General features: G+C 34.2%; 1 protein-coding gene across 3 annotated transcripts in view; it reads left to right on the top strand.

Annotated features, from left to right (window-relative positions):
- The window catches only part of ubl3a (ubiquitin-like 3a), an 84,988-nt gene that overhangs the window by 47,826 nt on the left and 9,966 nt on the right, over positions 1-27,196 (top strand). For all 3 annotated transcript variants that reach the window (XM_061930867.2, XM_061930869.2, XM_061930868.2), the window contains one exon: positions 21,987-22,095. In XM_061930867.2, coding sequence (XP_061786851.1) covers positions 21,987-22,095 — 109 coding nt within the window. The remainder of the gene's footprint in view (positions 1-21,986; positions 22,096-27,196) is intronic.

Genomic DNA, 27,196 nt, shown 5'->3' with positions numbered 1-27,196 from the left:
GGTTTTATTCTTTATTATTAGGGCCCGCAATGGCCCATTGCATAAGGACTCCCACAGGGAGTCCTTATGCAATGGGACATAAGGACCTATTGTTATTCTAAGGTTTTATTATTATTATTCTTTCTTATTGTTCCGCAGCTTTGCGCACTACTTTCACCCCCTTAACATGCTTCAAAACTCACCAAATTTGACGCACACATAAAAAAACTCGAACAAAACTCTTTGGTCAAAATACCAAACCCCAAAACTCAAAATTGCGCTCTAGCGCCCCCTACCAAGTAAACTTGTTCTAACTCCCCGTACGAATGTCGTAGAGACATGAAACTAAAACCTCTATGTAGGTCTTACTTAGACTTAAATTTTATTAATTTATTTTCTCGGCCAAAAATCTACAGGAAGTTTGCTATTCCCCCTTCAACACTAAATTTTAGTAAAATCAGTCACTTTTGCCTCTTTCAGCTGTAATTTGACCCCCTTAACATGCTTCAAAACTCACCAAACTGAACACACACATCAGGACTGGCAAAACCTGTGATCTAATAAAAAACCGAACCCCAAATTCAAGAATTGCGCTCTACAGAATTTTTTGAATAAAACAGAGAAAAAACTGCTCCTCGGAAGAAAAAAATTACAAAACTGCCTGTAACTCCCACTGGGAAAGTCAAAGAGACATGAAACAAAAACCTCTATGTAGGTCTCACTTAGACCTACATTTCATAAATTGACAACCCCCAGCAAAAATCCACAGGAAGTTTACTATTCCCCCTTCAATACAACATTTTTGTAAAAACCCGTCCCCTTTCTTCAAACATTATCTCCCCTGAGCGCGTTTGTTATTTCGGCTTCAAACTAACACAGGAGAGAGATTGAACCTTTCTGATTAAAAGTTGGTGAAAGAGTTGTGATACCTGCTCCGGTTTTGATTTTATGACCCTTCAAAGACCCGCTGCACTGATGCTCCTGCGGTGCTGTTTTTTTAAGATGGCTGCTCAAAAGCAGGAAGCACCAACGTGCCCACACAATGCAGACAAGGTAGGTACACTAGACAAAAGTCTTGGGACACTTCAGACTAAAAGTAGACAAAAGTATTGGGACACTTAGGACTAGCACCTGCCAAATACGCGGGCCCGACCAACGCTGCTTGCAGCTTTAATTATTATTCTTCCGCTTCTTTGCGCTATAATTTGACCCCCTTAGCATGCTTCAAAACTCACCAAATTTTACACACACATCAGTAATAAACGCCAGAACGTTTTATCAAAACACCAAACCCCAAAACTCAAAATTGCGCTCTAGCGCCCCCTAGGAAAAAAAAAAACTAGACTGCCTGTAACTCCCACTAGGAAGGTCGGAAAAACATGAAACAAAATCCTCTATGTAGGTCTGACTCAGACCTAACTTTCATAATGGTACATTCTCGGGCTAAAATCAACAGGAAGTTGGCAATTCCCCCTTCAAGACAAAATAGTAATAAAAACAGTCACTTTTGCCTCTTTGAGCTGTAATTTGACCCCCTTAACATGCTTCAAAACTCACCGAACTGAACACACACATCAGGACTGGCTAAAACTGTGATCTAATGAAAATACCTAACCCCAAATCTAAAAATTGTGCTCTACAGCAATTTTTTAATAAAACGCACAAAAAACTGCTCCTCGGATGAAAAATCTGACAAAACTGCCTGTAACTCCCACTGGGAAGGTCGGAGAGACATGAAACAAAAACCTCTATGTAGGTCTCACTTAGACCTACTTTTCATAAATTGACAACCCCCAGCAAAAATATACAGGAAGTTTGCTATTCCCCCTTCAACACTACATTTTTGTAAAAACCGGTCACCTTTCTTCAAACATTATCTCCTCTGAGCGCGTTTGTTGTTTCGGCTTCAAACTAACACAGGAGAGAGATTGAACCCTTCTGATTAAAAGTTGGCGAAAGAGTTGTGATACCTGCTCCGGTTTGGATTTTATGACCCTTCAAAGACCCGCTGCGGTGCTGTTTTTTTAAGATGGCTGCTTAAAAGCAGGAAGCACCAACGTGCCCACACAATGCAGACAAGGTAGGTACACTAGACAAAAGTCTTGGGACACTTCAGACTAAAAGTAGACAAAAGTATTGGGACACTTAGGACTAGCACCTGCCAAATACGCGGGCCCGACAAACGCTGCTTGCAGCTTTAATTATTATTATATTTGATCTCACTGCAAGATGCTCCTCATTTCCAATAAAAACACACAATAACAAACATTTTGTTGGCAATAATAATCTGAATTTTACTTGGCAAACTCATCGGGGATGAACAGGGAAGTCCTTCTTTAGCTGCCGTCTTGTTTTATCAATGTTTACTTTTACTTTTACATTATATCAACAAAAAATCCTGACTTTGGAGCAATGTTCACAGACTCTAGTACAGTGGTTCTTAACCTTGTTGGAAGTACCGAACCCCGACAATTTTATATGCGCATTCACCGAACCCTTCTTTAGTGAAAAACAAAATGTTTTTTTATTTATTTTTTTAATTCAAGACAAAGTTGCATGTTTTTTTTTTTTTTTACTGGTGCATGAACATCACCTTGTTCCAAGAACAAAACCAACAAATGACACACCTGCAAATCAGTCTGACTTCTGCTGTTGTCGTATCCGTAATACGCCGATAGGGAGAAGTTTTTATTTACACGATGAGTCGGGTGTGTCTCGCCCTCCGCCGAACCCCTGAGCCCGACTCACCGAACCCCTAGGGTTCCATGGAACCCAGGTTACTGATCTAAAGACTGCAAAATGAAGAGTTGGCAAACCACAACAAGGAACATTTTGACTTTGGAACTGTTCAAATCTGTTGAAAAATCCTTTCCAGCAAAAGATAAGCGGTTTTATGTTTTGGACTTTGTTCACTTCCTGCACCAACACAGTAAGGAACACCACCGAAAACATGACATCATGACGTAACCAGTAAGGAACACCACCTAAAACATAGTCACATGACCAGTGAGTTAGCACAGAATGGACTCCACCTCCTCCACTCTTTTGTCACCTTGTTGACAACATCCAACACGCAGCAATAGATGACATATGAAGGACTGCTACACACACACACACACACACACACACACACACACACACACACACACACACACACACACACACACACACACACACACACACACACACACACACACACACACACACACACACACACACAAGGTTACATAAGAGCTGCAGACTTCCTGAGGCCCTTTGAGCTGCAACCTTTGGGATGTTCACACACGCTTGCTGTATTTCCACTCCACTAGCATCATGTTGTCACTTCATGGAACAAAATGTTTGTTATTGTGGGTTTTTATTGGAAATGAGGAGCATCTTGCAGTGAGATCAAATGTAATAATAATAATCATCATTAGAACTGCAATGATTCATCACTTAAAACGACTCATTTGTTGGAAAAAAGCTTTCACTTATCATTTTATATAAAATCCAGAACACATAAAAGGTAAAAACTAGTTGAATAGAATGTAAAGGATAGTAAAAAAAAAAAAAAAAAAAAAAAGGTAAATAGAGGGGGGAAGTATTAAAGAAAAAGCAAAGATACATAAAATAATGTATATAAATTAAAAAAAAGGTAAATAGAAGGGGGAAGTATTAAAGAAAAGGCAAAGATGATACATAAAATAATGTCAATAAACGTAAAAGAAGGTAAATAGAAGGGGGAAATATTAAAGAAAAAGCAAAGATACATAAAATAATGTATATAAATTAAAAAAAAGGTAAATAGAAGGGGGAAGTATTAAAGAAAAGGCAAAGATGATACATAAAATAATGTCAATAAACGTAAAAGAAGGTAAATAGAAGGGGGAAATATTAAAGAAAAAGCAAAGATACATAAAATAATGTATATAAATTTAAAAAAAGGTAAATAGAAGGGGGAAGTATTAAAGAAAAGGCAACGATGATACATAAAATAATGTCAATAAACGTATAAGAAGGTAAATAGAAGGGGGAAATATTAAAGAAAAGGCAAAGATACATAAAATAATGTAAATAAAATTAAAAGAAGGTAAATAGAAGGGGGAAGTATTAAAGAAAAGGCAAAGATGATACATAAAATAATGTCAATAAACTTAAAAGAAGGTAAATAGAAGGGGGAAGTATTAAAGAAAAGGCAAAGATACATAAAATAATGTCAATAAACTTAAAAGAAGGTAAATAGAAGGGGGAAGTATTAAAGAAAAGACAAAGATGATACATACAATAATGTAAATAAACTTAAAAGAAGGTAAATAGTAGGGGGAAGTATTAAAGAAAAGGCAAATATACATAAAATAATGGAAATAAACTTAAAAGAAGGTAAATAGAAGGGGGAAGTATTAAAGAAAAGGCAAAGATGATACATAAAATAATGTCAATAAACTTAAAAGAAGGTAAATAGAAGGAGGAAGTATTAAAGAAAAGGCAAAGATGATACATAAAATAATGTCAATAAATTTAAAAGAAGGTAAATAGAAGGGGGAAGTATTAAAGAAAAGACAAAGATACATAAAATAATGTAAATAAACTTAAAAGAAGGTAAATAAAAGGGGGAAGTATTAAAGAAAAGGCAAAGATACATAAAATAATGTCAATAAACTTAAAAGAAGGTAAATAGAAGGGGGAAGTATTAAAGAAAAGGCAAAGGTACATAAAATAATGTCAATAAAACTTAAAAGAAGGTAAATAAAAGGGGGAAGTATTAAAGAAAAGACAAAGATGATACATACAATAATGTAAATAAACTTAAAAGAAGGTAAATAGAAGGGGGAAGTATTAAAGAAAAGGCAAAGATGATACATAAAATAATGTCAATAAACTTAAAAGAAGGTAAATAGAAGGGGGAAGTATTAAAGAAAAGGCAAATATACATAAAATAATGTAAATAAACTTAAAAGAAGGTAAATAGAAGGGGGAAGTATTAAAGAAAAGGCAAATATACATAAAATAATGTAAATAAACTTAAAAGAAGGTAAATAGAAGGGGGAAGTATTAAAGAAAAGGCAAAGATGATACATAAAATAATGTCAATAAACTTAAAAGAAGGTAAATAGAAGGGGGAAGTATTAAAGAAAAGGCAAAAATACATAAAATAATGTAAATAAACTTAAAAGAAGGTAAATAGAAGGGGGAAGTATGAAAGAAAAGGCAAAGATGATACATAAAATAATGTCAATAAACGTAAAAGAAGGTAAATAGAAGGGGGAAATATTAAAGAAAAGGCAACGATACATAAAATAATGTAAATAGACTTAAAAGAAGGTAAATAGAAGGGGGAAGTATTAAAGAAAAGGCAAAGATACATAAAATAATGTCAATAAACTTAAAATAAGGTAAATAGAAGGGGGAAGTATTAAAGAAAAGTCAAAAATACATAAAATAATGTCAATAAACTTAAAAGAAGGTAAATAGAAGGGGGAAGTATTAAAGAAAAGGCAAAAATACATAAAATAATGTCATAAACTTAAAAGAAGGTAAATAGAAGGGGGAAGTATTAAAGAAAAGGCAAAGATACATAAAATAATGTAAATAAACTTAAAAGAAGGTAATTAGAAGGAGGAAGTATTAAAGAAAAGGCAAAGATGATACATACAATAATGTCATTAAACTTAAAAGAAGGTAAATAGAAGGGGGAAGTATTAAAAAAAGGCAAAGATACATAAAATAATGAAAATAAAACTTAAAAGAAGGTAAATACAAGGGGGAAGTATTAAAGAAAAGACAAAGATGATACATACAATAATGTAAATAAACTTGAAAGAAGGTAAATAGAAGGGGGAAGTATTAAAGAAAAGGCAAATATACATAAAATAATGTCAATAAACTTAAAAGAAGGTAAATAGAAGGGGGAAGTATTAAAGAAAAGGCAAAGATGATACATAAAATAATGTCAATAAACGTAAAAGAAGGTAAATAGAAGGGGGAAATATTAAAGAAAAGGCAAAGATACATAAAATAATGTAAATAAAATTAAAAGAAGGTAAATAGAAGGGGGAAGTATTAAAGAAAAGGCAAAGATGATACATAAAATAATGTCAATAAACTTAAAAGAAGGTAAATAGAAGGGGGAAGTATTAAAGAAAAGGCAAAGATACATAAAATAATGTCAATAAACTTAAAAGAAGGTAAATAGAAGGGGGAAGTATTAACGAAAAGGCAAAGATGATACATAAAATAATGTCAATAAACTTAAAAGAAGGTAAATAGAAGGGGGAAGTATTAAAGAAAAGGCAAAGATACATAAAATAATGTCAATAAACTTAAAAGAAGGTAAATAGAAGGGGGAAGTATTAACGAAAAGACAAAGATGATACATACAATAATGTAAATAAACTTAAAAGAAGGTAAATAGTAGGGGGAAGTATTAAAGAAAAAGCAAAGATACATAAAATAATGTAAATAAACTTAAAAGAAGGTAAATAGAAGGGGGAAGTATTAAAGAAAAGGCAAAGATGATACATAAAATAATGTCAATAAACGTAAAAGAAGGTAAATAGAAGGGGGAAGTATTAAAGAAAAAGCAAAGATACATAAAATAATGTATATAAATAAAAAAAAAGGTAAATAGAAGGGGGAAGTATTAAAGAAAAGGCAAAGATACATAAAATAATGTCAATAAACTTAAAAGAAGGTAAATAGAAGGGGGAAGTATTAAAGAAAAGGCAAATATACATAAAATAATGTAAATACACAATAACAACATATGTAACATTCACACAATAACAACATATGTAACATTCACACAATAACAACTGATGTAACATTCACACAATAACAACTGATGTAACATTCACACAACAACTGATGTAACATTCACACAATAACAACATATGTAACATTCACACAATAACAACATATGTAACATTCGCACAATAACAACATATGTAACATTCACACAATAACAACATATGTGTAACATTCACACAATAACAACTGATGTAACATTCACACAACAACTGATGTAACAATCACACAATAACAACTGATGTAACATTCACACAATAACAACAGATGTAACATTCACACAATAACAACAGATGTAACATTCACACAATAACAACAGATGTAACATTCACACAACAGATGTAACATTCACACAATAACATATGTAACATTCACACAATAACAACAGATGTAACATTCACACAATAACAACAGATGTAACATTCACACAATAACAACAGATGTAACATTCACACAATAACAACAGATGTAACATTCACACAATAACAACAGATGTAACATTCACACAATAACAACAGATGTAACATTCACACAATAACAACAGATGTAACATTCACACAATAACATATGTAATATTAACACAATAACAACAGATGTAACATTCACACAATAACAACAGATGTAAAATTCACACAATAACAACAGATGTAACATTCACACAATGACAACAGATGTAACATTCACACAATAACAACAGATGTGTAACATTCACACAATAACAACATATGTGTAACATTCACACAATAACAACATATGTAACATTCACACAATAACAACAGATGTAACATTCACACAATAACAATATATGTGTAACATTCACACAATAACAACAGATGTAACATTCACACAATAACAACAGATGTGTAACATTCTCACAATAACAACAGATGTAACATTCACACAACAACAGATGTAACATTCACACAATAACAATATATGTGTAACATTCACACAATAACGACATATGTAACATTCACACAATAACAACATATGTAACATTCACACAATAACAACTGATGTAACATTCACACAACAACAACAGATGTAACATTCACACAATAACAACATATGTAACATTCACACAATAACAACAGATAACATTCACACAATAACAACAGATGTAACATTCACACAATAACAACAGATGTAACATTCACACAATAACAACAGATGTAACATTCACACAATAACAACAGATATAACATTTACGCAATAACAACAGATGTAACATTCACACAACAGATGTAACATTCACACAACATATGTAACATTCACACAATAACAACAGATGTAACATTCACACAACAGATGTAACATTCACACAATAACAACAGATGTAACATTTACGCAATAACAACAGATGTAACATTCACACAACAGATGTAACATTCACACAACATATGTAACATTCACACAATAACAACAGATGTAACATTCACACAACAGATGTAACATTCACACAATAACAACAGATGTAACATTCACACAATAACATATGTAACATTCACACAATAACAACAGATGTAACATTCACACAATAACAACAGATGTAACATTCGCACAATAACAACAGATGTAACTTTCACACAATAACAACAGATGTAACATTCACACAACAGATGTAACATTCACACAACAGATGTAACATTCACACAATAACAACAGATGTAACATTCACACAACAGATGTAACATTCACACAACAGATGTAACATTCACACAATAACAACATATGTAACATTCACACAATAACAACAGATGTAACATTCACACAACAGATGTAACATTCACACAACAGATGTAACATTCACACAACAGATGTAACATTCACACAATAACAACAGATGTAACATTCACACAATAACAACAGATGTAACACACACACAATAACAACAGATGTAACATTCACACAATAACAACAGATGTAACATTCACACAATAACAACATATGTGTAACATTCACACAATAACAACATATGTGTAACATTCACACAATAACAACTGATGTAACATTCACACAATAACAACATATGTAACATTCACACAATAACAACTGATGTAACATTCACACAATAACAACATATGTGTAACATTCACACAATAACAACATATGCGTAACATTCACACAATAACAACTGATGTAACATTCACACAACAACATATGTAACATTCACACAATAACAACTGATGTAACATTCACACAATAACAACATATGTGTAACATTCACACAATAACAACAGATGTAACATTCACACAATAACAACTGATGTAACATTCACACAATAACAACATATGTGTAACATTCACACAATAACAACATATGTAACATTCACACAACAACAACAGATGTAACATTCACACAATAACAACATATGTAACATTCACACAATAACAACAGATGTAACATTCACACAACAGATGTAACATTCACACAATAACAACAGATGTAACATTTACGCAATAACAACAGATGTAACATTCACACAACAGATGTAACATTCACACAACATATGTAACATTCACACAATAACAACAGATGTAACATTCACACAACAGATGTAACATTCACACAATAACAACAGATGTAACATTCACACAATAACATATGTAACATTCACACAATAACAACAGATGTAACATTCACACAATAACAACAGATGTAACATTCGCACAATAACAACAGATGTAACATTCACACAATAACAACAGATGTAACATTCACACAACAGATGTAACATTCACACAACAGATGTAACATTCACACAACAGATGTAACATTCACACAATAACAACAGATGTAACATTCACACAACAGATGTAACATTCACACAACAGATGTAACATTCACACAATAACAACATATGTAACATTCACACAATAACAACAGATGTAACATTCACACAACAGATGTAACATTCACACAACAGATGTAACATTCACACAACAGATGTAACATTCACACAATAACAACAGATGTAACATTCACACAATAACAACAGATGTAACACACACACAATAACAACAGATGTAACATTCACACAATAACAACAGATGTAACATTCACACAATAACAACATATGTGTAACATTCACACAATAACAACATATGTGTAACATTCACACAATAACAACTGATGTAACATTCACACAATAACAACATATGTAACATTCACACAATAACAACTGATGTAACATTCACACAATAACAACATATGTGTAACATTCACACAATAACAACATATGCGTAACATTCACACAATAACAACTGATGTAACATTCACACAACAACATATGTAACATTCACACAATAACAACTGATGTAACATTCACACAATAACAACATATGTGTAACATTCACACAATAACAACAGATGTAACATTCACACAATAACAACTGATGTAACATTCACACAATAACAACATATGTAACATTCACACAATAACAACATATGTAACATTCACACAATAACAACAGATGTAACATTCACACAATAACAACAGATGTAACATTAACACAATAACAACAGATGTAACACACACACAATAACAACAGATGTAACATTCACACAATAACAACAGATGTAACATTCACACAATAACAACATATGTGTAACATTCACACAATAACAACATATGTGTAACATTCACACAATAACAACTGATGTAACATTCACACAATAACAACATGTAACATTCACACAATAACAACATATGTAACATTCGCACAATAACAACATATGTAACATTCACACAATAACAACATATGTGTAACATTCACACAATAACAACTGATGTAACATTCACACAACAACTGATGTAACAATCACACAATAACAACTGATGTAACATTCACACAATAACAACAGATGTAACATTCACACAATAACAACTGATGTAACATTCACACAATAACAACATATGTAACATTCACACAATAACAACTGATGTAACATTCACACAACAACTGATGTAACATTCACACAATAACAACATATGTAACATTCACACAATAACAACATATGTAACATTCGCACAATAACAACATATGTAACATTCACACAATAACAACATATGTGTAACATTCACACAATAACAACTGATGTAACATTCACACAACAACTGATGTAACAATCACACAATAACAACTGATGTAACATTCACACAATAACAACAGATGTAACATTCACACAATAACAACAGATGTAACATTCACACAATAACAACAGATGTAACATTCACACAACAGATGTAACATTCACACAATAACATATGTAACATTCACACAATAACAACAGATGTAACATTCACACAATAACAACAGATGTAACATTCACACAATAACAACAGATGTAACATTCACACAATAACAACAGATGTAACATTCACACAATAACAACAGATGTAACATTCACACAATAACAACAGATGTAACATTCACACAATAACAACAGATGTAACATTCACACAATAACAACAGATGTAACATTCACACAATAACATATGTAATATTAACACAATAACAACAGATGTAAAATTCACACAATAACAACAGATGTAAAATTCACACAATAACAACAGATGTAACATTCACACAATGACAACAGATGTGTAACATTCACACAATAACAACATATGTGTAACATTCACACAATAACAACATATGTAACATTCACACAATAACAACAGATGTAACATTCACACAATAACAATATATGTGTAACATTCACACAATAACAACAGATGTAACATTCACACAATAACAACAGATGTGTAACATTCTCACAATAACAACAGATGTAACATTCACACAACAACAGATGTAACATTCACACAATAACAATATATGTGTAACATTCACACAATAACAACATATGTAACATTCACACAATAACAACATATGTAACATTCACACAATAACAACTGATGTAACATTCACACAACAACAACAGATGTAACATTCACACAATAACAACATATGTAACATTCACACAATAACAACAGATAACATTCACACAATAACAACAGATGTAACATTCACACAATAACAACAGATGTAACATTCACACAATAACAACAGATGTAACATTCACACAATAACAACAGATATAACATTTACGCAATAACAACAGATGTAACATTCACACAACAGATGTAACATTCACACAACATATGTAACATTCACACAATAACAACAGATGTAACATTCACACAACAGATGTAACATTCACACAATAACAACAGATGTAACATTTACGCAATAACAACAGATGTAACATTCACACAACAGATGTAACATTCACACAACATATGTAACATTCACACAATAACAACAGATGTAACATTCACACAACAGATGTAACATTCACACAATAACAACAGATGTAACATTCACACAATAACATATGTAACATTCACACAATAACAACAGATGTAACATTCACACAATAACAACAGATGTAACATTCGCACAATAACAACAGATGTAACTTTCACACAATAACAACAGATGTAACATTCACACAACAGATGTAACATTCACACAACAGATGTAACATTCACACAATAACAACAGATGTAACATTCACACAACAGATGTAACATTCACACAACAGATGTAACATTCACACAATAACAACATATGTAACATTCACACAATAACAACAGATGTAACATTCACACAACAGATGTAACATTCACACAACAGATGTAACATTCACACAACAGATGTAACATTCACACAATAACAACAGATGTAACATTCACACAATAACAACAGATGTAACACACACACAATAACAACAGATGTAACATTCACACAATAACAACAGATGTAACATTCACACAATAACAACATATGTGTAACATTCACACAATAACAACATATGTGTAACATTCACACAATAACAACTGATGTAACATTCACACAATAACAACATATGTAACATTCACACAATAACAACTGATGTAACATTCACACAATAACAACATATGTGTAACATTCACACAATAACAACATATGCGTAACATTCACACAATAACAACTGATGTAACATTCACACAACAACATATGTAACATTCACACAATAACAACTGATGTAACATTCACACAATAACAACATATGTGTAACATTCACACAATAACAACAGATGTAACATTCACACAATAACAACTGATGTAACATTCACACAATAACAACATATGTGTAACATTCACACAATAACAACATATGTAACATTCACACAACAACAACAGATGTAACATTCACACAATAACAACATATGTAACATTCACACAATAACAACAGATGTAACATTCACACAACAGATGTAACATTCACACAATAACAACAGATGTAACATTTACGCAATAACAACAGATGTAACATTCACACAACAGATGTAACATTCACACAACATATGTAACATTCACACAATAACAACAGATGTAACATTCACACAACAGATGTAACATTCACACAATAACAACAGATGTAACATTCACACAATAACATATGTAACATTCACACAATAACAACAGATGTAACATTCACACAATAACAACAGATGTAACATTCGCACAATAACAACAGATGTAACATTCACACAATAACAACAGATGTAACATTCACACAACAGATGTAACATTCACACAACAGATGTAACATTCACACAACAGATGTAACATTCACACAATAACAACAGATGTAACATTCACACAACAGATGTAACATTCACACAACAGATGTAACATTCACACAATAACAACATATGTAACATTCACACAATAACAACAGATGTAACATTCACACAACAGATGTAACATTCACACAACAGATGTAACATTCACACAACAGATGTAACATTCACACAATAACAACAGATGTAACATTCACACAATAACAACAGATGTAACACACACACAATAACAACAGATGTAACATTCACACAATAACAACAGATGTAACATTCACACAATAACAACATATGTGTAACATTCACACAATAACAACATATGTGTAACATTCACACAATAACAACTGATGTAACATTCACACAATAACAACATATGTAACATTCACACAATAACAACTGATGTAACATTCACACAATAACAACATATGTGTAACATTCACACAATAACAACATATGCGTAACATTCACACAATAACAACTGATGTAACATTCACACAACAACATATGTAACATTCACACAATAACAACTGATGTAACATTCACACAATAACAACATATGTGTAACATTCACACAATAACAACAGATGTAACATTCACACAATAACAACTGATGTAACATTCACACAATAACAACATATGTAACATTCACACAATAACAACATATGTAACATTCACACAATAACAACAGATGTAACATTCACACAATAACAACAGATGTAACATTAACACAATAACAACAGATGTAACACACACACAATAACAACAGATGTAACATTCACACAATAACAACAGATGTAACATTCACACAATAACAACATATGTGTAACATTCACACAATAACAACATATGTGTAACATTCACACAATAACAACTGATGTAACATTCACACAATAACAACATATGTAACATTCACACAATAACAACTGATGTAACATTCACACAATAACAACATATGTGTAACATTCACACAATAACAACATATGCGTAACATTCACACAATAACAACTGATGTAACATTCACACAACAACATATGTAACATTCACACAATAACAACTGATGTAACATTCACACAATAACAACATATGTGTAACATTCACACAATAACAACAGATGTAACATTCACACAATAACAACTGATGTAACATTCACACAATAACAACATATGTGTAACATTCACACAATAACAACATATGTAACATTCACACAACAACAACAGATGTAACATTCACACAATAACAACATATGTAACATTCACACAATAACAACAGATGTAACATTCACACAACAGATGTAACATTCACACAATAACAACAGATGTAACATTTACGCAATAACAACAGATGTAACATTCACACAACAGATGTAACATTCACACAACATATGTAACATTCACACAATAACAACAGATGTAACATTCACACAACAGATGTAACATTCACACAATAACAACAGATGTAACATTCACACAATAACATATGTAACATTCACACAATAACAACAGATGTAACATTCACACAATAACAACAGATGTAACATTCGCACAATAACAACAGATGTAACATTCACACAACAGATGTAACATTCACACAACAGATGTAACATTCACACAACAGATGTAACATTCACACAATAACAACAGATGTAACATTCACACAACAGATGTAACATTCACACAACAGATGTAACATTCACACAATAACAACATATGTAACATTCACACAATAACAACAGATGTAACATTCACACAACAGATGTAACATTCACACAACAGATGTAACATTCACACAACAGATGTAACATTCACACAATAACAACAGATGTAACATTCACACAATAACAACAGATGTAACACACACACAATAACAACAGATGTAACATTCACACAATAACAACAGATGTAACATTCACACAATAACAACATATGTGTAACATTCACACAATAACAACATATGTGTAACATTCACACAATAACAACTGATGTAACATTCACACAATAACAACATATGTAACATTCACACAATAACAACTGATGTAACATTCACACAATAACAACATATGTGTAACATTCACACAATAACAACATATGCGTAACATTCACACAATAACAACTGATGTAACATTCACACAACAACATATGTAACATTCACACAATAACAACTGATGTAACATTCACACAATAACAACATATGTGTAACATTCACACAATAACAACAGATGTAACATTCACACAATAACAACTGATGTAACATTCACACAATAACAACATATGTGTAACATTCACACAATAACAACAGATGTAACATTCACACAATAACAACAGATGTAACATTCACACAATAACAACAGATGTAACATTAACACAATAACAACAGATGTAACATTCACACAATAACAACATATGTGTAACATTCACACAATAACAACATGTGTAACATTCACACAATAACAACAGATGTAACATTCACACAATAACAACATATGTGTAACATTCACACAATAACAACAGATGTAACATTCACACAATAACAACTGATGTAACATTCACACAATAACAACATATGTGTAACATTCACACAATAACAACATATGTGTAACATTCACACAATAACAACATATGTAACATTCACACAATAACAACTGATGTAACATTCACACAACAACATATGTAACATTCACACAATAACAACTGATGTAACATTCACACAATAACAACATATGTGTAACATTCACACAATAACAACAGATGTAGCATTCACACAACATATGTAACATTCACACAATAACAACAGATGTAACATTCACACAATAACAACAGATGTAACATTCACACAATAACAACATATGTAACATTCACACAATAACAACAGATGTAACATTCACACAATAACAACAGATGTAACATTCACACAATAACAACAGATGTAACATTAACACAATAACAACAGATGTAACATTCACACAATAACAACATATGTGTAACATTCACACAATAACAACATATGTAACATTCACACAATAACAACAGATGTAACATTCACACAATAACATATGTGTAACATTCACACAACAACAACAGATGTAACATTTACGCAATAACAACAGATAGAACATTCACACAATAACAACAGATGTAGCATTCACACAATAACAACAGATGTAACATTCACACAATAACAACAGATGTAACATTCACACAACAACAGATGTAACATCCACACAATAACAGATGTAACATTCACACAATAACAACATATGTAACATTCACACAATAACAACATATGTAACATTCACACAATAACAACAGATATAAAATTCACACAATAACAACATATGTGTAACATTCACACAATAACAACAGATGTAGCATTCACACAACATATGTAACATTCACACAATAACAACAGATGTAACATTCACACAATAACAACAGATGTAACATTCACACAATAACAACATATGTAACATTCACACAATAACAACAGATGTAACATTCACACAATAACAACAGATGTAACATTAACACAATAACAACAGATGTAACATTCACACAATAACAACATATGTGTAACATTCACACAATAACAACATATGTAACATTCACACAATAACAACAGATGTAACATTCACACAATAACATATGTGTAACATTCACACAACAACAACAGATGTAACATTTACGCAATAACAACAGATAGAACATTCACACAATAACAACAGATGTAGCATTCACACAATAACAACAGATGTAACATTCACACAATAACAACAGATGTAACATTCACACAACAACAGATGTAACATCCACACAATAACAGATGTAACATTCACACAATAACAACATATGTAACATTCACACAATAACAACATATGTAACATTCACACAATAACAACAGATATAAAATTCACACAATAACAACAGATGTAACATTCACACAATAACAACATATGTGTAACATTCACACAATAACAACATATGTGTAACATTCACACAATAACAACATATGTGTAACATTCACACAATAACAACAGATGTAACATTCACACAATAACAACATATGTGTAACATTCACACAATAACAACTGATGTAACATTCACACAATAACAACATATGTGTAACATTCACACAATAACAACATATGTAACATTCACACAATAACAACAGATGTAACATTCACACAATAACAATATATGTGTAACATTCACACAATAACAACAGATGTAACATTCACACAATAACAACAGATGTGTAACATTCTCACAATAACAACAGATGTAACATTCACACAACAACAGATGTAACATTCACACAATAACAACAGATGTAACATTCACACAACAGATGTAACATTCACACAATAACAACATATGTAACATTCACACAATAACAACTGATGTAACATTCACACAACAACAACAGATGTAACATTCACACAATAACAACATATGTAACATTCACACAATAACAACAGATAACATTCACACAATAACAACAGATGTAACATTCACACAATAACAACATATGTGTAACATTCACACAATAACAACATATGTGTAACATTCACACAATAACAACTGATGTAACATTCACACAATAACAACATATGTGTAACATTCACACAATAACAACATATGTGTAACATTCACACAATAACAACATATGTAACATTCACACAGTAACAACTGATGTAACATTCACACAACAACATATGTCACATTCACACAATAACAACTGATGTAACATTCACACAACAACATATGTAACATTCACACAATAACAACATATGTAACATTCACACAATAACAACTGATGTAACATTCACACAACAACAACAGATGTAACATTCACACAATAACAACATATGTAACATTCACACAATAACAACAGATAACATTCACACAATAACAACAGATGTAACATTCACACAATAACAACATATGTGTAACATTCACACAATAACAACATATGTGTAACATTCACACAATAACAACTGATGTAACATTCACACAATAACAACATATGTGTAACATTCACACAATAACAACATATGTGTAACATTCACACAATAACAACATATGTAACATTCACACAGTAACAACTGATGTAACATTCACACAACAACATATGTCACATTCACACAATAACAACTGATGTAACATTCACACAACAACATATGTAACATTCACACAATAACAACATATGTAACATTCACACAATAACAATATATGTGTAACATTCACACAATAACAACAGATGTAACATTCACACAATAACAACATATGTAACATTCACACAATAACAACTGATGTAACATTCACACAATAACAACATATGTGTAACATTCACACAATAACAACAGGTGATGTTCATGGTCAACCACTAACAATCCTCAACTACAACTACTACACCAGTTCAAGTTCCATGTCATCATCATCATCAGGTACTGGTTCCCTAGTTTGGGGACTTTAATATCAAGTCATAAAGGCAATAAAAGTCTGCGTGCACACGTCTTGATGGCGTGCACACGTCTTGATGGCGTGCACACGTCTTGATGGCGTGCACACGTCTTGAGGGCGTGCACACGTCTTGATGGCGTGCACACGTCTTGAGGGCGTGCACACGTCTTGATGGCGTGCACACGTCTTGAGGGCGTGCACACGTCTTGATGGCGTGCACACGTCTTGATGGCGTGCACACGTCTTGAGGGCGTGCACACGTCTTGATGGCGTGCCCAGGCAGACAGCAGACAACATCTGTAACAGTTTACAGCCTAGAACCTTCCATCTTGTCTGCTGGGACCACCAGACCGTCCACAACGTTTGTTCCCCGCCCAGACACGTTTAACAGCTGCACGTCCCAATCCTGACTCGTGACGACCAGGGAAGACATTCTTTTTGATCGTTACCTGTCCACCAATCAACACGCTGCACGGTAACTAGCTCCGCCCCTTTTTGGTAGCGTCACACCAGGCGGCGGTATCAGGGACAACAACGCTTTGAGGACATGACACTTCTCCTCTGGTGGGCCTGCACGCGTCTAGACGCTGTCTTTCAGGACCACACACACACACACACACACACACACACACACACACACACACACACACACACACACACACACACACACACACACACACACACACAAACACACACACACACACACGCACACACACACACTTATCATCCCAGTGTGACTTCCTCCTCCCCCCTCCCAGGAGGCCTTGCCTGCCCCCTTCCTGCCTCCTTCCTGCCCCTCCAGGAAGTGTGTACTGAGGGATTATCTGGAATGACCTTATATGGTCAACATTGGGGGGGGAAATAAAACACACTGGGTTGCCACTTTATTAGGTACACCTGCACCAGCTAGCAGAAACATGACCTACATGTGACATTAGTAGTACATATTATGTCAACATCACCCGTTAGAAGTCATTAGTAATAATAATTATGTTAACATCACTCATTAGAAGTCATTAGTAATAATAATTATGTCAACATCACCCATTAGGAGTCATTAGTAATAATAATTATGTCAACATCACCCATTAGTTGTCATTAGTAATAATAATTATGTCAACATCACCCATTAGAAGTCATTAGTAATAATAATGATGTCAACATCACCCATTAGAAGTCATTAGTAATAATAATTATGTCAACAACACCCATTAGAAGTCATTAGTAATAATAATGATGTCAACATCACCCATTAGAAGTCATTAGTACTAATAATTACGTCAACATCACCTATTAGGTTGAAATAAAAAAAAATTAGATTTTATCCGCGGGTCGGGTCGGGCGATTGAAAAAAAAAAAAAAAGAGATTTTATCCGCGGGTCGGGTCGGGCGGTTGAAATAAAAAAAAATAGATTTTATCCGCGGGTCGGGTCGGGCGATTGAAATTAAAAAAAATTAGATTTTATCCGCGGGTCGGGTCGGGCGGTTGAAATAAAAAAAAATTAGATTTTATCCGCGGGTCGGGTCGGGCGATTGAAATAAAAAAAAAAATTAGATTTTATCCGCGGGTCGGGTCGGGCGATTGAAATAAAAAAAAATTAGATTTTATCCGCGGGTCGGGTCGGGCGGTTGAAATAAAAAAAAATTAGATTTTATCCGCGGGTCGGGTCGGGCAATTGAAGTAAAAAAAAAACGATTTTATCCGCGGGTCGGGTCGGGCGGTTGAAATAAAAAAAAAATTAGATTTTATCCGCGGGGCGGGTCGGGCGGTTGAAATAAAAAAAAATTAGATTTTATACGCGGGTCGGGTCGGGCGGTTGAAATAAAAAAAATTTTAAATCACACACACTACTGAAATGCTCTCACATAAAAAAATTTAAAATATCCCTACACATAACTTAAACGCTGTTAGATACACTACTAAAACACTCTCACATTAACTGAAAAAATATTCTCTCACACACATGACTAAAAGGCTGTAAGTTTCAGTAGTGTGTATGAGAGCGTTTCACTTGTGTATATAAGAGTGTTTCAGCAGTGTACGAGAGTGTTTTAGCAGTGTGTATGAGAGCGTTTAAGTAGTGTGTATGGGAGCGGTTCAGTAGTGTGTGTGAGCGCGTTTCAGTAGTGTGTATAAGAGTGGTTCAGTGGTGTGTAAGAGAGTGTTGCAGTAGTGTGTATGAGAGCTTTATACTTGCGTATATAGGAGCGTATGTGTACGAGAATGTTTCAATAGTGTTTATGAGAGTTATTTCACTTGTGTACATGGGAGCGTTTCAGTAGTGTGTATAAGAGTGTTTCAGAAGTGTGTATGAGAGCGTTTCAGTAGCGTGTATAAGAGAATTTCAGTATTAAGAGTGTTTCAGTAGTGTGTATGAGAGTGTTTTAGTGTTGCATATGAGAGCGTTTCAGTAGTGTGTATGAGAGAATTTCAGTCGTGTATGTGAGTGAAATGCTCTCGTATACACTCGTATATATAACGCTCGGATACACACTACTCAAAGATTTTCATACATAAGACTGAAACGCTCTCATACACACTACTCAAACACTCTCATACACACTACTGAAACACTCTTATACACACTCTCATACACACTACTCAAACACACGACTGAAACGCTCTCATACACACTACTGAATTTTTTTTTATCACACACGCAAGTGAAATGCTCTCGTATACACTCCTATACATAACGCTCGCATACACACTACTCAAACACTCTCATACACACTACTGAAACACTCATGCGTGGGAGACATTGTTCACATGTGTGTGTAGGACACACACATGTGAACAATGTCTCCCACGCGCACACACACACACACACACACACACACACACACACACACACACACACACACACACACACACACACACACACACACACACACACAGTGAAAATGCCCCCTTTAGCAGATGGCAGAAGACAGAAGGTGCAGGGGGTGTTGAGACACACACACACACACACACACACACACACAGAAGGAAGTCCCATAGTCTGGGGCAGGTTGCAGCTTCCTGTTTGAGTCCTGCCAGGTGACTGACGTGACGTTTGTGTGTGTGTGACAGATCAACCTGCGACTCATCTTAGTCAGCGGGAAGACCAAAGAGTTCCTTTTTTCTCCCAGCGATTCGGCGGCAGACATCGCCAAGCAGGTTTATGACGACTGGCCAATGGGTGAGCGAGACCACACACACGCACACACACACACACACACACTCCAGTGTGGGAGGTTGCGTGTGTACACAAGTATTGGGACACGAAGTGACAACTTTCACTCTGTAAGAAGTGATTCTTCCTCAAAATGTCCCCACCGAGTTGGAAGAGTTCCCCAATAATTGAGTTCACATGGTGTCCGTTGACGTGTTGAAGTGTTTCTACCACGTCAAGTCCCACACACACACACACTAAAGTACACACATAGCAAGCGTGCACACAAACAAAAAGACACACTAGTATGCATGAGGGGCCGTGAGGGACATTATTCAGAACTACCTCTCACATACACGACTGAAACGCTCTCACACACACTACAGAATTGTTTTTATCACACACGCAAGTGAAATGCTCTTGTATACACACTACTCAAACACTCTCAAACACACGACTGACACACTCTCATACACACTACTGAAGTTTTTTTTTAATCACACGCAAGTGAAATGCTCTCGTATACACTTGTATATATAACGCACACATAAACACTACTCAAACACTTTCATACATACGACTGAAACACTCTCATGCACACTACTCAAACACTCTCATCCATACTACTGAAACACTCTCAAACACACGACTGAAACGCTGTCATACACACTACTGAATTTTTATCACACACACAAGTGAAATGCACTCGTATACACTCCTATATATAACACTCGCATACACACTACTCAAACACTCTCACACACACTACTCAAACACTCTCATTGACACTACTGAAACACTCTCATACACACGACTGAAACGCTCTCATACACACTACTGAAGTTTTTTTTTTTATCACACGCAAGTGAAATGCTCTCGTATACACTCGTATATATAACGCACACATAAACACTACTCAAACACTTTCATACATACGACTGAAACACTCTCATACACACTACTCAAACACTCTCATCCATACTACTGAAACACTCTCAAACACACGACTGAAACGCTGTCATACACACTACTGAATTTTTATCACACACACAAGTGAAATGCTCTCGTATACGCTCCTATATATAACGCTCGCATACACTACTCAAACACTTTCATACATACGACTGAAACGCTCTCAAACACACTACTGATTTTTTTTTAAATCACACACACAAGTGAAATGCGCTCGTATACACTCGTATATATAACACTCGCATACACACTACTCAAACACTCTCACACACCCTACTCAAACACTCTCATTCACACGACTGAAACACTCTCATACACACAACTGAAATGCTCTCATACACACTACTGAATTTTTTTTTATCACACACACAAGTGAAATGCTCTCGTATACACTCGTATATATAACGCTCGGATACACACTACTCAAAGATTTTCATACATACAACTGAAACGCTCTCATACACACTACTCAAACACTCTCATACACACTACTGAAACACTCTTATACACACTACTCAAACACTCTCATACACACTACTCAAACACACGACTGAAACACTCATACACACTACTGAATTTTTTTTATCACACACGCAAGTGAAATGCTCTCGTATACGCTCCTATATATAACGCTCGCATACACTACTCAAACACTTTCATACATACGACTGAAACGCTCTCAAACACACTACTGATTTTTTTTTAAATCACACACACAAGTGAAATGCGCTCGTATACACTCGTATATATAACACTCGCATACACACTACTCAAACACTCTCACACACATTACTCAAACACTCTCATTCACACGACTGAAACACTCTCATACACACAACTGAAATGCTCTCATACACACTACTGAATTTTTTTTTATCACACACACAAGTGAAATGATCTCGTATACACTCGTATATATAACGCTCGTATACACACTACTCAAACACTCTCAAACACACGACTGACACTCTCATACACACTACTGAAATTTTTTTTTATCACACGCAAGTGAAATGCGCTCGTATTCACTCGTATATATAACGCACACATAAACACTCAAACACTTTCATACATACGACTGAAACACTCTCATACACACTACTCAAACACTCTCATACACACTACTCAGACACTCTCATCCATACTACTGAAACACTCTCAAACACACGACTGAAACGCTGTCATACACACTACTGAATTTTTATCACACACACAAGTGAAATGCTCTCGTATACACTCCTATATATAACGCTGGCATACACTACTCAAACACTTTCATACATACGACTGAAACGCTCTCAAACACACTACTGATTTCTTTTTAAATCACACACACAAGTGAAATGCTCTTGTATACACTCGTATATATATAACACTCGCATACACACTACTCAAACACTCTCACACACACTACTCAAACACTCTCATTCACACGACTGAAACACTCTTATACACACTACTCAAACACTTTCATACATACGACTGAAACGCTCTCAAACACACTACTGATTTTTTTTTAAATCACACACACAAGTGAAATGCTCTTGTATACACTCGTATATATATAACACTCGCATACACACTACTCAAACACTCTCACACACACTACTCAAACACTCTCAATCACACGACTGAAACACTCTCATACACACTACTGAAATGCTCTCATACACACTACTGATTTTTTTTTTATCACACACACAAGTGAAATGCTCTCGTATACACTCGTATATATAACGCTCGGATACACACTACTCAAAGATTTTCATACATACGACTGAAACGCTCTCATACACACTACTCAAACACTCTCATACACACTACTGAAACACTCTTATACACACTACTCAAACACTCTCATACACACTACTCAAACACACGACTGAAACGCTCTCATACACACTACTGAAGTTTTTTTTTATCACACGCAAGTGAAATGCCCTCGTATACACTCGTATATATAACGCACACATAAACACTACTCAAACACTTTCATACATACGACTGAAACACTCTCATACACACTACTCAAACACTCTCATCCATACTACTGAAACACTCTCAAACACACGACTGAAACGCTGTCATACACACTACTGAATTTTTATCACACACACAAGTGAAATGCTCTCGTATACACTCCTATATATAACGCTCGCATACACTACTCAAACACTGTCATACATACGACTGAAACGCTCTCAAACACACTACTGATTTTTTTTTAAATCACACACACAAGTGGAATGCTCTTGTATACACTCGTATATATATAACACTCGCATACACACTACTCAAACACTCTCACACACACTACTCAAACACTCTCAATCACACGACTGAAACACTCTCATACACACTACTGAAATGCTCTCATACACACTACTGAATTTCTTTTTATCACACACACAAGTGAAATGCTCTCGTATACACTCGTATATATAACGCTCGGATACACACTACTCAAAGATTTTCATACATACAACTGAAACGCTCTCATACACACTACTCAAACACTCTCATACACACTACTGAAACACTCTTATACACACTACTCAAACACTCTCATACACACTACTCAAACACACGACTGAAACACTCATACACACTACTGAATTTTTTTTATCACACACGCAAGTGAAATGCTCTCGTATACGCTCCTATATATAACGCTCGCATACACTACTCAAACACTTTCATACATACGACTGAAACGCTCTCAAACACACTACTGATTTTTTTTTAAATCACACACACAAGTGGAATGCTCTTGTATACACTTGTATATATATAACACTCGCATACACACTACTCAAACACTCTCACACACACTACTGAAACACTCTTATACACACTACTCAAACACTTTCATACATACGACTGAAACGCTCTCAAACACACTACTGATTTTTTTAAAAATCACACACACAAGTGGAATGCTCTTGTATACACTCGTATATATAACACTCTCACACACACTACTCAAACACTCTCATTCACACGACTGAAACACTCTCATACACACTACTGAAATGCTCTCATACACACTACTGAATTTTTTTTCATCACACACACAAGTGAAATGCTCTCGTATACACTCGTATATATAACGCTCGGATACACACTACTCAAAGATTTTCATACATACGACTGAAACGCTCTCATACACACTACTCAAACACTCTCATACACACTACTGAAACACTCTTATACACACTACTCAAACACTCTCATACACACTACTCAAACACACGACTGAAATGCTCATACACACTACTGATTTTTTTTTATCACACACGAAAGTGAAATGCTCTTGTATACACTCCTATATATAACGCTCGCATACACACTACTCAAACACTCTCATACACACTACTGAAACACTCATACACACTACTGAAACACTCATGCACACTACTGAAACACTCTCATTCAAACTACTGAAACACTCATACACACTACTGAAACACTCATGCACACTACTGAAACTACGAACAATGGGAGACCGGGCTTTCTGCTCCGAGTCTGTGGAAAGCTTTCCCTGACCACCTGAGGGCACCACAGACTGTTGATGCTTCTAAAAAAGGCTTAAAAACCCTTCTTTTTTTTAAAAAGCCTCTTTTTTTTAGATACATGCATACTAGTTTTAGCTATTTTGCTGTTCTAGTTTTTATTTTTAGATCTTTTTTTTTTTTCTTTAATGCACTGTAGCATTTTGAGGTTGTTTACTCAATGTAAAGTGCTTTTTACAAATACAATCTATTATTATTATTATAAACACTCTCATTCACACAACTGAAACACTCTTATTACTGAAATTCTCTCATTCACACTACTGAAAAGCTTTAATATACAACACTGAAACCCTCTCATACACACTACTGAAACACTCTTAATACTGAAATTCTCTTATACACACTACTGAAACGCTCTCATATACAACACTAAAACACTCTCATACACACTACTGAAACATTCTCGTACACATACGCTCCTATATACGCAAGTGTAAAGCTCTCATACACACTACTGCAACACTCTCTTACACACCACTGAACCACTCTTATACACACTACTGAAACACGCTCACACACACTACTGAACCGCTCCCATACACACTACTTAAACGCTCTCATACACACTGCTAAAACACTCT

The sequence above is a fragment of the Nerophis lumbriciformis genome, linkage group LG37 (assembly GCF_033978685.3).
Source record: "Nerophis lumbriciformis linkage group LG37, RoL_Nlum_v2.1, whole genome shotgun sequence".
In the NCBI taxonomy this organism is placed as follows: Eukaryota; Metazoa; Chordata; class Actinopteri; order Syngnathiformes; family Syngnathidae; genus Nerophis; species Nerophis lumbriciformis.
Note: the sequence above shows the minus strand (reverse complement) of the source record. Positions and strands in the feature narration are given on the sequence as shown.